The following is a 16,088-nucleotide window of genomic DNA, read 5'->3' as shown; positions in this document are numbered from 1 at the left end:
AGGTCGTTGAAGTGTACTAAATGTTCTTGAAACACACTACAACTCTTTGGCTCCTTTAGTACTGTTAATTTGACTCCGGTCAATTGGACTTTTCGGTTACTTTGATCCCAATAAAAACTCCCGCACAGCACGCATACATGTCTATAGGCCCATACTTTAGTTATTTCGATCCTGAAATAGGCCTCTGCCGGATAATTCCAACTTGGCTGACATGTTACCGTTAACTGCAACTTGACGCGTTAACCGATACGCACACAATAAGCTGGTACGGTTTATGCGGATACAAAACGCATTATGTTCAATGGCCACTGAGTTGGGGATTCGGCTTTACTACTTTTAAAATGGAACTACTGTTTAAACGGGTAGGGTGTAACAAGCTCTCACTGTAGTTGGCAGCTGGGACCTTCGGTCAGGGGGAGTATGGTAGCGCAATTCAAAGACGGGACAAGAGAAGACACAAAGGGAGACACACAGCGCTCTGAATCGTGCTACCATACTCCCCTTGAAGATGCATTACTAACAAGCCCACATTGCAACCCTCGTGAACCTTCGGTCAGGATCAATTTAATAGATGAGTCAATGGAAGTCTGCTGAATAGCAGTCGTGGAATTGCAGCAGGCAAACATTTCAGGTATGCTACTTCGTAGATGTTCTGATGGGACCACAGCATTGGTCTGCATTAAGTAAATTCGATTTAACGAGGTTCCGCTGTATCATGTTTTTTACAGCGAAGCTGTTGGCCTCTAATTAGTTGGGATAGTTTGTGTCCGGGCTCATACAGAAATAAAACGGCAGCTGGAAGGCTTTGTGTTTTAGTTTACCTGTAACAGAATTATGTTTTCTCGAACGTTTAAATTACAATCCGATGCTGTCATGTCTGCAGGTTGCGTGTAAGACGTACTATATAAATTTCATGATGAATTTTACTTCAAGAAAATCAATTAGTTCACTAGTGCACTTTCGCCAGGCGGAGGGCCTGCAAGAATGAGGATGTATGCCTGCGCTAATGGTACTGCCAGACTGCCACCTAGCGGTCGCGGTCACTCATACAGACCTCAAACTGTAGACGCCTTTCAGTTTCTGCGTAACCGATTTACATTTTCTCGTATGTTCGAATAACAATCTGAAGCTATCGTGTCTGCAGCTTGTGTGCAAGTTGCACTTTACACATTTTTCTGATGCAATTTACTTTTGAACATTCATTTATTTCGGTAATGCACTCGTGCTTCGCGTAAGGTCTAGAAAAATGAGGATGCGTGCAACTTACGCCGTTGTAGTGGTGCTCGTGCAACATTGTCTTAACGTCGGCAACAGCTTCGCTGTACATTCACTTTCGCTGGGTGGAGTGGAGGTGAATTTTTTAATTATTTGAACATGGCGTCGTACAGGGCTGGTAACGCTATCTCTTTTCTTTCTTTTTTTTCTCTCTCTCTCTCTCTCTCTCTCCTTGTTTCACTATTGTGCGCGTGCAGCCAGAGCGCCAGCTGGTGGCCTTCAGCAGAAGCTGGCTGCCCGACATCCGGAACGCTGTCTTCGCGCTGGCCAAGAACCCCGTCATCGTGCAGATCGGTGAGGTCGAGACGACGGCGCTGCCAAGTGACGTTACCATCGACGTCCGCATCATGGACGACGAGAGTGCCAAGAAGAAAGAGTGAGTGGTCGACGCATTCTTGCTGAGAACGTTGCTTTTCTTGGTGTCGGCTTTACCACGCCCTTGGGGCACTGGGACAGATTCTGCTACCCTAGCCAGAGAAAGAAAGAGGGCGGCTCGAAGACACGAACGCAGTTCCCCCTCGGACAGTTCCGAAGAGCTCATCTTGCCCATTCAGTTTATAAGTATTCCACCCGAGAGCTGAAATTTTGCAGTGAGAAAGCTGGGACTTTTTCTTTCAACCCTTTTGTGGTCCAGTGATTCCTGTAGGAACCCTAATGCTTTACAAGGAGTACCCTCGGTTAGAAACGAAGGAAACCCAAAGCCAGTCTGAAAGAAATGGGAGTGCCAGCCACTATAATTACGTAATATACTGAGTGTTGCAGAAGTAGTAGCTGAAATTTTGCATTTTCAATTTATGAATTTCATCAGCAGTAAATCAAGTGAATGTCATCACTGATGCCACTAAAAGAAATTATATTTCGCTGTAGTGGAACAGTGGTGCCGTCTGTCATGGCTGCAATAAAGCTTTGTTGATGCGGATTTCATGGGACTGAAAAAAAAATTGACTGAATTAACCGAATGTCGAATTATGGAGGGTATCAAGAAAACGGTAAACAAATGGTTGCTACGTCAACATGCATTTATATTTGCTGATTGAATTGGTAAATCACGTTTCTATTTTGTACAAAAGCAGTGTGGAAGCTGCAGTTCTCGTCATCTCATGAATGATTCGCGCTCGCAGTGGCGAAAGCCTCGTCACTTCCTTTGCAGCGCAGCCGTGGTGCGAGTCTTCACCTAAGACACACTTTTCACTCATATGAGACTCATATGAGATATTTTCATATGAGATATGAGACTTTTCACTCATATGAGATATGAGACTGCGCACACATCCTGATCACTTTTTAGCCAGTGAGCTGGTCGCCAACAGATTGGCCGTCTATAGTGATGTAGCCAGTGTACTTCATCCTCGACACATTTGAACCAAGTTAAAACGAAACTATTGTTTGCCGCAACCGCCGGGGACGACCGTAACTGCGGCTGCTATCGACGCTATCATGGTTGGCGGCACTTATGGAGGCACGCGGCCGACATGCTGTTATGCGTGACAGTAAATGCGAGAGTAAAGGCTTTAAAGGCGCAAATAGGGACGAAGCATTCTGGCATTGCTGTCATTCACGTACAATTTCCGTTGGTGACTATGGCGTTGCAGACTTTGCCACTTCGCTTCGGTTGGACGCTAGTGCCGTTCTTGCTCTTTGGCGTTGCACATTTGCGGCACTTCGTGTTCGCTGAGCTCTGGGAGTTGTCCGAATTAACCGATGTGCAGCCAGACACGTCCGAATTAACGAGAGTTTGATTTCACTAAGTAGTGCACACGGCTTCTGGGACCAGAGGACGAGCCCGAATTATCCTATTTTCCGGATTAACGAGGGTCAAATTAACGAGTTTTCACAGCATTGTAAAAACATGGCACGGTGTTCAAGCAGCCATGACAGATGGTCTCCTTGTTGCAGTGGAATTGACATCTGTTGAGTGGCGTCTGCGCTGACGACATCCACTCATATTTATTGTGGATGAAGCCGGGTGCATAATGGCTGCAAATCTACTCGCATACAATCATGCCGCATACACTCAATCCAAGGTGCCATCTCTCTGCAAAATTTGAGCGTGAACGAGCCAGCAGTTTGGTAAGAAAAGTCAAGTAAAGCTGGTGCCACTATTTATGCAACACACAGTATATTTAGACTTTGTCTTTATACATATAATGGTTTCCCTGAAATCGAGAAGAAAAAGAACACGCACTGCAGCATGCTGAGGTTACGTGTCTGAGCTGCATCTTAAAGCCTGCCATCTAAGGCATGTAACGTGTCTCAAGCATGGTCTGAAACCAATCTGAATGTTACGTGTCCATTCCGTGCACACTTACGATTGAAATCTAGGAAGTTTGAAGCTCCATATAAGCTCCCTGTAGCATTGTATTGTAGCACTGAACTTGCGGCTAGACTGTGGTCGCACGTGAGACACTTCAAAAGCAAAATTTGGATCGCAGAGGGTTTTTGGCTCGACTTGTGATGAAGACTTCGAAACTATTACGTCGTCGACATTGACCACAGGTGTCGCCAAAGGAGGGCATGTGCCCACTTACCTGCAGACCATCACCAAGGCACCAAGGCCACCCTAAACAAGAACGTGGAAGTCTGGCAGTTAGTTGTGCACCCCTGTTGCAGGAATCTGTGTGTCAAATGGGTAGAGACGTTTTTCTTTTGGCATATTTCTGTGTCGCCAGGTCTTTGTGTTGTTTTGTTTTCGCTGTGCCTTGACTTTTTCATACTGAGTAATGCGTGCCTTATGTTGCCGAGTTTTCGTGCATTGTGCTCATGCGGGAGTCATCTACTCCTTGGAGAAACACCTCACGGGCATTCAAGGGTCCATAGCCTAAACGTCCTGTGAAGACCGGTCGCTTTATCTTTCACTGATGCGGTACAGTTGCCGACGGTTGTTCCGGACTTTATACGTGCACCACCAGGGTTCCCGTAGAGGTAATGCATTTTCACGACCAATTCTTCGGACAGATTTAGGCCCCGCAGTTTGATTTTCTAGACTATATAGCTCTTTCCGAGCCACGCTGCCCAATCTTGGAAGACCGCCATGTTGGATTTTCTGCTGGCTTTGCCAGGCTTGCTTCGAATGGCCCGCTCTGTCATCTCCAAGATTGGGATGCACGTTCTGTCGGAGAGAATGCGCTATCCGCCTCTCTCGGAGGCCATGCCTGCTGTTCCTTGGCCGACAAAACACTGCAGGGCATGCCTTTTTTTTTTTTCCCTTCTTATTTTCAGTCAGCACGATCGTTATAATAGAGTGTTTTAGTTGAGCGTCTTTACTCAAGCCAGTGGGGCCCTGGACTAGGCGCTCCACCCACTCGCTTCCTGCATCTTTTTTTTTTAAATCATTGTTTTGATATATATTTACGGTACGCTCCGTTCTGAGTTGCCCCGCTAAGCCACAGCGGAGCAGCGGGCGATTTTCACATTTTAGTTATACGCTTAGCATAGCGGAGCGTACCTTTCGTAGTTGCAGCGCCCCCTGGCCAAATTCAGGGTAATCAAAGAAAATAAATACACCTATTGATCACTCTTATACAGTAAAACGTATATATGTATACATATAACTTATTTCTCCATGAAGTATCTAGATGTGCGCTTGTAATGCGTTACCGGTCCATTTTATTCAATGGAAAATAAAGTGCCGTCTTGGGGAAAACCACGTGATAGCCAGCGTGCTTGCTTTCTACATCCAATCCAATCCTTTCTGACGCCAACACTAGCCAAAGCGCTGCATGGCACGCTCCGCTCCGGCAGCTTCTAAGCGGACCGCTCTGCTTAGCTGCTTAGTGGAGCGTAAACACGCTCAAATAAAACACTCTAACTACTTGGTGTGTAATCCAGTCATTTATGTATTTATTTATTTATTTTTTAATTGGGGTGTTCTGCTCGTGTTGTTTCCACAGAACAAGTGTGTCTCAGAAACATTGCATCTTTGTATGCATTAGTGCAGCTTTGAATTTGTCTGCTCAGTGCCACCTCGTATGCCTTCATGAGAGCGAAGGGGGTGCAAAAAAACATGACCCATTTCTTCGATCTCCATGGCGATCCGCTGACACTCGTGTCGACTATATACTGAGACGTCACTCTTGTGCGAATCCCAGCAAATCTGATCTACGAGTGTAGTATGAGGCAGGGCATTATTGGCGATTTTTTAAAGCCGCTCTCAGCCTAACACTTTTTTTTTTTTTTTTTGTGAAAGAATTTTTCTGATTGATTTTTTAGACTACTTTTCCGTCCCTGTGAGGTTCGGAAAATCGATCGGCGACTGTACTGCATACAGTCTAGCTTTTTTTTTTTTTTTTTTTAACCCACATTCCCTAATATGCCTTTCAGCACAACCTATCTAGCAGGCCATTTGTAAGAATTGAATGTTCGTCTCCATGGTTCTGACGCAGTACGATAAACAATGCAGTCGAACCCACTTATAACGATCTATGAGTTCTAATGACCACATTTCGGGGCATTTACAATATTCTGACACTGCCTATTGAAACTGCGTCCAGATGCAAGGAACATCTTCAAAAGCAGGGGAGTTTTACAACGAACAAATTCGTTTCTCTATGACGAGCACTTCAAACCCGGTCCCTGTAAATGGAGGATGCACAGAAGCCCATCCAAACTATGTGTACGGCAGCGCATTGTTTATACTGAGTGCGATCCTAAGCCATATGGAGCACTTGAAACCAACGGCCGCTCAAGCATTGCTGTGAATATTATCACGTGGCCCTAGTCAGCGTGAATGTGGCACGATGCGCTGCTGCCCCGCAGAGTTGCCAAGGGTTGGAGGTTATGGCCTGTTCGTTGATGCTTCGTGTACAGTGTTGTTGGTAACTGCTAACAGTGGCCTTCTACTTTTCGAACATCCCACTTTTTTGGCAAGAGTGACATAAAAAGACGCAAGTTCATGGCTCTCAATGCGCATGTGGCGAGTGTGCCGCAGTAGTCTCCCCTTCCAAGCCAACTAGAAAGCTTTGCTGTCATATGCAGAATCCACTCGTCCTGCTAATAGTAAAATATGAAGAAGAAAAAAAAAACGAAGAGGATGCACTTGGTAGTTTTGAAACGGCAGGTGATGGCGCCGTTTCGAAGGAGCTACGGTGCTGAATTTGGTTCTTTGGACGACATTTTTTAACAGAAACTTGCAGTTAGATACAGGAAAGGGGCGGTAATGAAAATTGGAAGTACTGAATATCCCATTTTCTAACCAAAGTGGCGTCGCATTGTAACTGCTGACACCAGCTACAGTGTTGCTAAATTTTGCCCGTGTTGAAGGGGCAGTCCACATATAGCGAACCACTGATAAAAGGACAACTTTCACGGAACTAACAAGTTTGTTATAAGCGGGTTCGACTGTACAATAAACATGCAAGTGTGCTTCTCCACATACCTCGTTTCCACATACCTCCACATACCTCCACATACCTAGCCAATATGGCAGACCTTCGGCTAGCATTCTAACTAAGGTGTCAGCATGTGGCCTGGTGGCATCATTCCTGCCACGTTCTATCCCCCCAAATCGTCCGGGCTTTCAAAGTGCGTGTTTCAGCTGAAATGTGGCCGTCTTGGTTAAGGCATGCTAGATCTGCGGGAAAGCCTGCTTACGGAATTTTGCATATCGTTCATGGGTTCCTGGAAGGAACATTTTTCTTTAATCTGTACACCTGAAATTTTCGATAAATTATCAGTCATGTGTTCTGATTCAAATATGCAATTAGCCTTTTGCTGAGTCAGTCCTGTAAAATGTTTAAAAAAAAAAAAGGTTAGTTGTAAAGTTCACATGATGGTTCAAAAATGTACTGCAGCAAGAGAGCTAAAATTAAGCAGGTGTGTTTCTTAACGTCCAAAGAGTGCAACTTGGCATTTTAATTCATTTTAGATTAAGTTATGAGATTTTAAAAAGTTGCTGGTGTGAATTTTTGTTGATTTCTGAAAGATTTCAAGATATTGCTGTGTGCTAAAGCACGGTATCATAGTGGTTCTGCACTCCCTCCAGCATTCAGACAAACAAACAAAAATTAAAAATTGGACAAGTAACGGAGAGACAGTGCCGCCTCCAAAACTTGCGACTTGCAATTTTTCTTTTCTTTTTTAGAAAAGAAAAAGTGATAAGAACGCAAAAATATGCATTTCAAGCTAAGAAAACCAGGTAGCTTTCCTTTGAAGCAGCATTGACGGATCGTTCTTGACAGGAAACAGACTGGGACGGAACTCAAATGAAATCTGCAATGCACTTTGGTGGTGTGCACATAACAGCGTGACCGAGTTGTGTATCTTTTGTGCATTTGCTCTATTCTAACGTGGCCTCAGTTGTAACGCACACTCTATTTTTACAGCTGAAAAATGAAACGCGCTATGCCCTGGTTATTCCATTATCCTGTTTTCGTGGTAAAAGAAAGAGTAATGGTGATGTGGTCTCGCTTGGAAAAAGAAAATTTATAGCATCAGTTGTGTGTCGGCAGGCGTCAGTCATTGCCGAGGTTGGAGGCCCCCCCCCCCCTTATCACTATGAATGGCCCAAAGCATCTCATCTGTGGTACCGTCTATGGCATGGGAGATACCTCATTCCTTGGACGCCTTTGCAGACCATGGCATCTTAGCTATACTGTGTAAGCTACAGTAAGCCTAACAGGCTTACATAGTGGGGATTAAGCTAACACATTCGCACGTCGTTGCAGTTGCAGAGACGTATTGATTGGATTGGATTACAAGAATGTTTAATGCCAATAACGAGTAACTTGTGACCTGTAGTTTTGGTTTTGCACATGAACCTAATGTGCGGGCCTTTCTTTTTGCGTATATTTTTTTTTGGGGGGGGGGGGGGGGAGTATACGTTGTAATTGAGTAAAGGCAGTAATTTCAAAGACCTGCATATTTGCTGCCCTGTGTTCTCGAACGGGTGAGTTCTACTGGGCACTTAAGGGCCGATTTACGCTCGAGCTGCATACTCCACTGCCTCCCTGCCGCGGTCGTGCGAGAAATTGCATAATTAGGCTCGCACATGCAGTGTGAACCGAAATTTGTGCTCGAGTGTGCAACATGTGCAGTTCGAAGACTGCACGGCTGAGGCAGGCGGACGGTGTGGTGTATGGGAGAAGCATAAATCGGCTTTAAAGGGACACTAAAGGCAAATATATACCGTATTAACTCGCATAATGATTACAGTTGCGTAATGATCGCACCCCTAAATTTTGTTGTCAAAATTTGATTTTTAAAATTTCCTGTGTAATGATCGCACCTCGAACTTGCTGCAGCGATATGTCGTGTGCTAAGTCTAGCTAGTAATGATGACGCTTACCATCTGTCGAATGCTACGCAAACGACTCTTAACCCTTTCGCTGTCGGACCTTTCTGGCTGTGACGCACCCCCAGTGTCGGCTTGGTTTCAGGGAACAAGCATAACAGGGAATGAACATAGCAATTTATTTTTTATTATGATTGGTATACAAATAACATAGTCAATGCAATATGCACATTTCAGTGTTCTGCAGCTTTTGTTAGTAAACATCATCATTAGCCTGACTACAACATCCGTTCGACATCGGAATCTGACGATGCGGAACTCGCTTCTTCCTCGCACGAGACTCTGTCCGAGTCCGAGAGCAACCGTTCTAATGAGCAGACGAAGGTCCCGCACGCTCAGCTATACGAAAGTAACCGCGCGGAGGGAGGATGCGCTTTCAGTTGCCAACACAACGGAGAGAAATGGGACGTTGTGTGATCAAAAAGACAGAGGGAGATGGAAAAAAGGCTAAAACAAAGTTTGGAGGGCTTTACGTTTACTGCTGCAAGTCGGAAGCAAGGGTGCGGCGAGAGAGCGAAAGCAGCAATCGTCACTTTTTTCGGAGAGGCAGCGGCGCATGCCCCTGAACTTGACGCGCCATGGCAGACACAGCAACAGAAGAAAAATAAAAACCTTCAAACCAGCATAGATGGCATAACAACCCTTGAACCCATAACCACACGCGCGCGACGCATGATCCAGCGAACGCGGAGCCACCGCGCCACTCAGCAAAGAGAGAGGGGCGAGTGGCAGTCGCACCCTACTCTTCAATACATGTACCAACACAGGTCGGGGCAAAAATACGAACTTGTAGAAAGAGTCAACAGATGGCGTGGCCAGTCCAGGAGCGCCAGCTTTGCGCTCAGGCGCGAAATCTTGAACGCACGATTGAAAATGTACCGGTACGTCAGTGACACTGTGCGGGAGAAGCGCGAAGACGTACTGGTACGTCCGTGACAGCGAAAGGGTTAAAGACAAACCAAATGGCCTGCACGCACCAAAAATTCTTAAGCAGATGCTGCATTTCATTCCCGCACTTTCATGACAAAAAAAAGCTACAACCAACCTTTTGTGTAGGCTTTATAATAGTTGGGTCAACAGCAACAAAAAAGGCGCCTTTCGATTCTCGTCTGCACTCGTGGGCACACAACAAATAGTGAGCAGCAATGATAGCAGCCACGTTTACACTGATATGTTAGAAGTGGACCCTATTCATACGCCGACGCTTGTGACACAACTAGATATTCGCCCACCCTTAACGGAAACGTGCCATATTAGGATAGTAGTGAAGACAAATGCCACAGTTTCCACAGCATGCCCACCACGTGTTCCTATGTCACTGGCAGCTAAGCGCGCCCATCTGTTTCTGTCCCCTCAAAGTGGACATGGCTATGTTATTGCTGATGTTAACGATATTATTCATTACTAATAAGGAAGAAACTGTTTCAATGCACGTAATGTACTCACGAGAAGAAAAAAATCGCGTTTGGCTTGCTGTGCCGGCTGCCTTTTTTTTTTTTTTGGTGTCCTGCACTACATACAGCGGCAGCCGCCTATTTGTTGACCTGTTGTCATCCTACAGCAATGCGAGATGAAAAAAAAAATTTCTTTTTGTGGGAAATTTAACCTGCGTAATGATCGCACCCCCGAATTCGTGTCAATTCTTTTTTGGACAAAAAAGTGCGATCATTATGCGAGTAAATACGGTACATAAAATATAAAGGCATAGTGCTGTGCTGGTTAAGAAAACATAAGGATAGTGTTATTTAATGCATAAGACGGAAGGATGGAATTCTTCAGGACACAAGGCAAAAGTTTCAGTGAACCTAAAGAACTTCTGCTTCATAAGTTACACTGGAGGTCAACTATCCTAGGCGTAATGGCAGCTAACGTTCCTCTCTGCCCCGTGTCGAGATGGGCTTGCCCAAGGCTTATCCTACGAGCGACAGCCGGGAAAGGGCTCAACACTCCTCCACTTCACAACGCAGAATGGCGCTATGGCAGGGTTCGTTGACTCTCCAACATGGCGCAGAGAAGGCTCCGGAGTCAGATCGCCAACAAACATGGATTTATTAACCCAAGATACAGCGCAGTGCAACAGTCACGGCACTGATGGGTAAAGGCTAACCACAAGATCAAATGAGTATGCGTGCCCGCTGCGCTAGAGCTAGCCAGGTAGCGTCTACCAAGCGAAAGAATGAGAAGTTCCAATCGTGGTATTTCCCAAACAGTCCACACCACTTGATCATGAGCAGCTGCAGCGACAAATCCATTGCTCAGTCTTGGCTTGGTTTCTCCATGGCTGCTCATTTGTGTTTTGTGCAAAAAAATGTAGTGCCATCTGTCGGGTGATGTTCTACTCGCCAATGGCAGTAAAGAGCTGCGATGCCATATGCAGTCATCACTCCCCATTTGGGGAGGGTGACTTAAGTTGTGCTAAAGGTATGCGGGTTCTTCAGTCACAATTTTCTTTTAAACTAAGCCTTTTCTTGACAATAAGCGTGCGCTGGTAATGTTTCTGGAATGGTATTTTAACAGACCACATCGACTTAGTACTTTGCCTTTAGTGTCCCTTTAACCTGCACTTGCCGCTGGTGATGTTACCGTAGGAGCAGTAGTGATGGTGCCAGCATCTTGGAATGTTGTCTTTTAGACAAGAAAATGCAGGACTGTTACTGGTAATGTCGTTCAACTTATACGCTGGCGTGAAGATTTTACCAGCAATGCGATTATCAGTTATTAAAAAAAGATTATCTTCCAAGAAAAGTCGTCCGACAAAACAGCACTTGTAATTCACTTTAATTGAGCAGTCCGTCTTGAAATGTCACCCCTTGCACCACTTTTCATGGCATAGTTAAAGTCTCAAGAAGCAGCTTTCTTGATTGCCTGCCTGACTTTGCCGTTCCAGCATTTTTACTTCGTACAACTTCTGCGTCTTTATGCAAAAGCTGAACAGTCCTACGTGTATGAAAGGTTCAGTGGGGAGGTTGCACAGCTGATTTTCTGACATAATGAAGAAATTAGTTTGTGTTAACTCATGAGGACTGTAGTGCTTTCAGTTGACCTTGTGTATGAGGCAGGATCAAACGTTTCTGGAAAATGGGACTTTAAATTTGAATGTGTGCCAGCGGTCCAGACACTTGCTATCCCTCTTCAATGAGAGGGGGAGAGTTGATGATGCTGATGATCTAACTGCTCTACTTGCACTTGTTACAACATATAATGCTTACTCTACTTATTCTTCATTATGTGCATGCTACAGTCGAGCTCGTCATAACGAAGAGTACAAAAATCTTGGAAATAGTTTGGCACAGCCGTAATCGGTTAAAGTTGCAGTGAAAAATCATTTGGTACCAGCAGCATTTCGTTGCTTACATTGGAGCTCTCCCCTTCTCACTGTTTTCCACTATTCTGAATGCTGAGCCATGTGCAACCACATCATGCGGAACGAGCAGCACTCGAAGGAGTCGCGAGTATGGCCTTTGTGATCTGGAAATGCACACAGACATTGCCTCAGAGATTCAGCATGCCCACACTCACTGTCCCGCAGTCTCAGAGCCCGTGTACTGAGGTTGACCTCGTGACAGAGTTTCGCGCTACTGTGCTAAGCATTGCTTCCAGCGCATCAGACATTAAATATTTTACGCATGCACGCGGGAGTGGTTTGCTCATGCCTGTCAAGTCACCCACTTTCGGTGTGCTGTGGAAAAGCCTGCCTTACGCACCTGGGGCGAGCATGTTTTGGCACCAAGAGTTCAACATATTGTAGCGTGCGCACATGGGCTTGTTTTAGATGGATGTGAATTTTGTAAAACATTTTCCACGAGTTTGCTGTTCCCTTAAATTTGATATATCTGTGTTCGCTATAACGAAGTTCGGCTGTACCAGTGGAGAAAATGCCACCGAGGCCACCCTGGTGAAGAGAGACACCAAAGAACCTTAACCTAATCATCTGGTTTCTCAGTATGGCCAGCGTTGTCTTGGAGAGTGGTGTCCATGGACAGTGATTTTTTTTTTTTTTTTCGGTGCACATCACATATTGTGAGAACCCAAGAAAGCAGACTTGCGTAGCTTGTTTACACGCAAGCCAAGTTCCTTTTGTCTGATTTTAGTGCGCCCATTTGCTGGAACCCAAGATGTGCAGCTGTGTGCTCACCAGCATGTCAGTTAAGATTGAGAAAATTCCAACCCAAGTTTATTGAAAACTAACAAAGAGTAATGCTGTGGCAAGCCACTTCGACCACTGCATTGAACCCCAGATTCGAGTTCAAAATCATGCTTTATCAGTCGAAACTTGATTTAGTGTCCCTTTGTAAGTTAGGTTTCAAAACAGTTTCCAATGAATTTTGGTTGGAGTTTTCTCGGTTTTAAATCAGTTGGTCGTTCCCAGCCGGGCAGACACCTCTGCCAAAACTGTTTGCCTTTGCGCGTGCGCTGACCGCTCGGTCAGAGCAGGTGTGTCGCCACCCCATGCTGCAAATAAGATGCTGCCGTGGAAGTACCACAGAGGAGCTGTTACAAAAGCCCTCGAACGAGGCTTTGCTCGCAGTGATTACCACTCGTAAAAAAAAAAGAGCGGCGTGGTTTTAGGTTGCTGGACGAAGTTCACTGATTGACGGTAGCCCTCTTGTATTTTTCTCGTGTAGCCTGCAGAGCTTACTTGAAGAAACTCTGAGGAAAGAGGACGCTGGAAAGGTTAGTTGGCTGCTGGCTGCTGCTGCTGATGCTGTTCCTCCCGAGTTTCTCAGAACTTCCGGCGCAATCGCTTTGCTCGATTGCCGCGTCATCGGTTTGTAGTAGTTTCTGTACATGTGTGTGCGTGTGTGTGTGTGTGCGCGCGCGTGTGAAAGGTGCAGACGTGCACGACAAGAACAACAGACACCTCGTTATGAGGATTTCTCGAGAGCGCTTACTTCTTCGGCCGACGTGGTGCAGAGAGTGACGACGAAGCGGCAGGTGACAGCCCAACCCCGAGCCACGTTCTTTTTTTCCCCGCCACTAAGCTTTGCAGAGAGAATCTTTCATGGACGTGTGGGTCTAATTACTCTCAAAGCAGTCCGAGCACTGCAACAGCTGATTGACAAGTTCGTTGCTGAAATTTTCTCAGAGCAGGTAAGGAAACGGGTGGCGAGCAGGGTTGCCATGGTGACCGCTGTGTCAGTTAGCGGGTGCAACCACGGACTTTGTCTCAGACCCTCTGGAAAAGTGCGACAGCACAGTTGCCACATGGTTGTACCGTTTTTCTTCTAGCTTCAACAAACCCATACGGGCATTAACTACCACATTTTTTTGCTGTCACTCTCTACCTACTTGAAGCATAACCAATATCTGCCCTGGCTAGGCAATTTGTTTAGAACAAACCATTGCACTGCTTCTCACTTTTATTTTTTCTGATGTGTTGACCAAGCTTTAGCGTGTTTGTAAAGTGTTCGGCATGTCTTGCTTTCTTTTTTCTTAGTCTTTCATAGTTCCTACAGTTCTTGCATAGCTGTAATGTTTTAACGAGAACTTCTTTTTGCACTGAACAGCGCCTGTAACCTCCTAAACGTGTTCTTTGAACAGATTTTTTTTCTCATGTGGGTAGGGGGCGCAGCCATCTTGCTAGAGCTTCTGTACTTTGTTCACACCAATAAGCTCGAAACAACGAATTCATATCGCCCGCTCTTTTACACAAGAGAGCGATCTGATGCGGGGGCAGCCATCTTCCGTGTTCTCCGGATGTGGTTGCGTCTCTTCCATCTCTTCTCTTCCTCGTTTGCTTGTCTTTTGACGCAGACTGTCATCGTGGTGAAGACTAAGCGGAAAGCCAAAAATACCAAGAAGTCGGTCGACAGCAAAGAGTGAGTGTCCTTATCTGATGTTGTGTTCATAGAAGAGCCACATAAAACTGGCCATTCTGGCTGGCCCAATGGTTTGTTTTGCTCGCAAATGTTGCGCCGCAGTGGCATTTATTGGCATTTATCATACCATTCGGCGCCTAAAGCCAGATTTATGTAACGCACATGATTGTGGGTGAATCTGTTGCATAGTATTCGAGGTGTTCTTCTAGTGGAATGAAATGTATGTACGTGTAGCTTATAACATGGCTCGCGGAAGTTAAAATCTGAACTTTTACTCATAGCAGTGCAGTGATCGCTACAGGAGGTGCTGAATATGAACATGATGCTGCCTATAGTTAAACACTCGGCAGAGGATTGCTGGCATTATATGTGCAGTGTGCTGGGTAATAGGCGTCTGTAGCTCCTGCATTGTGCGAGGATTGTTCTCGTACACTCGTCGTATGAATGCACCCCGCAGACTTTATCAGACGATAAGGTCTCGCACATGGAACTGTGATGTCATTCATAGTTATGATATGTTTATTTTTTGAACGCCTATTACTTTAAATTGCTTATCACCTAGCCACAATGTGGTGGAGAAAGCAGACAATGTTCACAAACTAAATTCTACTATCGCGCTTTAAAGCATGGGTGATGACAAAAATGCGTCGGAATGTTGGGCCGGTATAACGTCAAAAATACTCCAATTGGTTTTTATTTCAAATCAGCCATTATCCCTCCATGATGGGTCACGGAAGGATAATGGTGGGTACCCAGCCCCACATGCATTCACTAGCAGTCATAGAGCTACCAGCACGAGCTACTTGTTGCTTTTGTCCGTTTCGATTCGGTGGGCGACTTGAACTGGAATCAACACAGTTTCTGCCAAACTCCGAGGCATTTTGCCATCAGTGTCTTGGTATTTCTCGCTGGAAATCCCCGCTGTTATCTGGCATTCGGCCAAAATGTGGATTGCTTCACGAGGACCTGGTGAGCGCAGCAGGAATAGGTGACCTAGGATTGCGTGTTAGGCTATCTGCAAGCTTGAATCGCATTCGTTCCACCACATAAATGCACCTTAAAATTATAATGCCCAGTGTATTGCACATGCTATGTCGAAGTTGAAACCTCATAAGGCCGAATGAAGGACGAAAAACTTAATGCAACGGCCAAAGTTGCGTACGATTGATACAAGAGCGCTGCCTCCCCTTGCCCACGTTTCTTCTCACCAGTGGTCGCAAGTCTGTTCTTCAGGGCGACGGGAAGCATGTTAGAAGTCCCCACGAAGGGGCAATAGTTGCAGCAGTTGGAGTAAAAGGGTTAACAATGTACTGTCACTGTGCCTGCTGACATTCAGATGTATTACGCCAAGTTCAAATTCTTCGTTCCTGCATTATCAGCGATAGCTTGCACTTGCCATTTATTTTTGATTAAATAGGCAAATACTACAGTATTAGGACACTGTGCTGAACAAATTCCACCATGACATGCCACCTGCTTGCGAAATTTGAGCATGAATGAGCTAGTAACTTGCCGGAAGATCCATTTATACCTAGGCAAATATTCTGAAACATTCGCCTTCCGCAAAGCTATCGCCTTGGCCATGCCTCCGTCAACGGCGCGCCTTGATTGGCTGTTTTAACAAAACTGGAAAATAAGCAGTGCCATCTAGTAGTTCCGGCCTACGTCATTTTTACATCATGGTGTCAATAGGTGCTCTCGCCATA

The 16,088-nt window shown here is 45.5% G+C and overlaps 1 protein-coding gene across 2 annotated transcripts in view; it reads left to right on the top strand.

The window, feature by feature from the left end:
* LOC142590079 (uncharacterized) overlaps window positions 1–16,088 on the top strand; it is a 49,940-nt gene that overhangs the window by 18,938 nt on the left and 14,914 nt on the right. For both annotated transcript variants that reach the window (XM_075701923.1, XM_075701922.1), the window contains exons 8-10: window positions 1,473–1,651; window positions 13,189–13,237; window positions 14,318–14,382. In XM_075701923.1, the coding sequence (XP_075558038.1) occupies window positions 1,473–1,651; window positions 13,189–13,237; window positions 14,318–14,382 (293 nt within the window). The remainder of the gene's footprint in view (window positions 1–1,472; window positions 1,652–13,188; window positions 13,238–14,317; window positions 14,383–16,088) is intronic.

This window comes from Dermacentor variabilis, chromosome 8 (genome assembly GCF_050947875.1).
Source record: "Dermacentor variabilis isolate Ectoservices chromosome 8, ASM5094787v1, whole genome shotgun sequence".
NCBI lineage: Eukaryota > Metazoa > Arthropoda > Arachnida > Ixodida > Ixodidae > Dermacentor > Dermacentor variabilis.
Note: the sequence above shows the minus strand (reverse complement) of the source record. Positions and strands in the feature narration are given on the sequence as shown.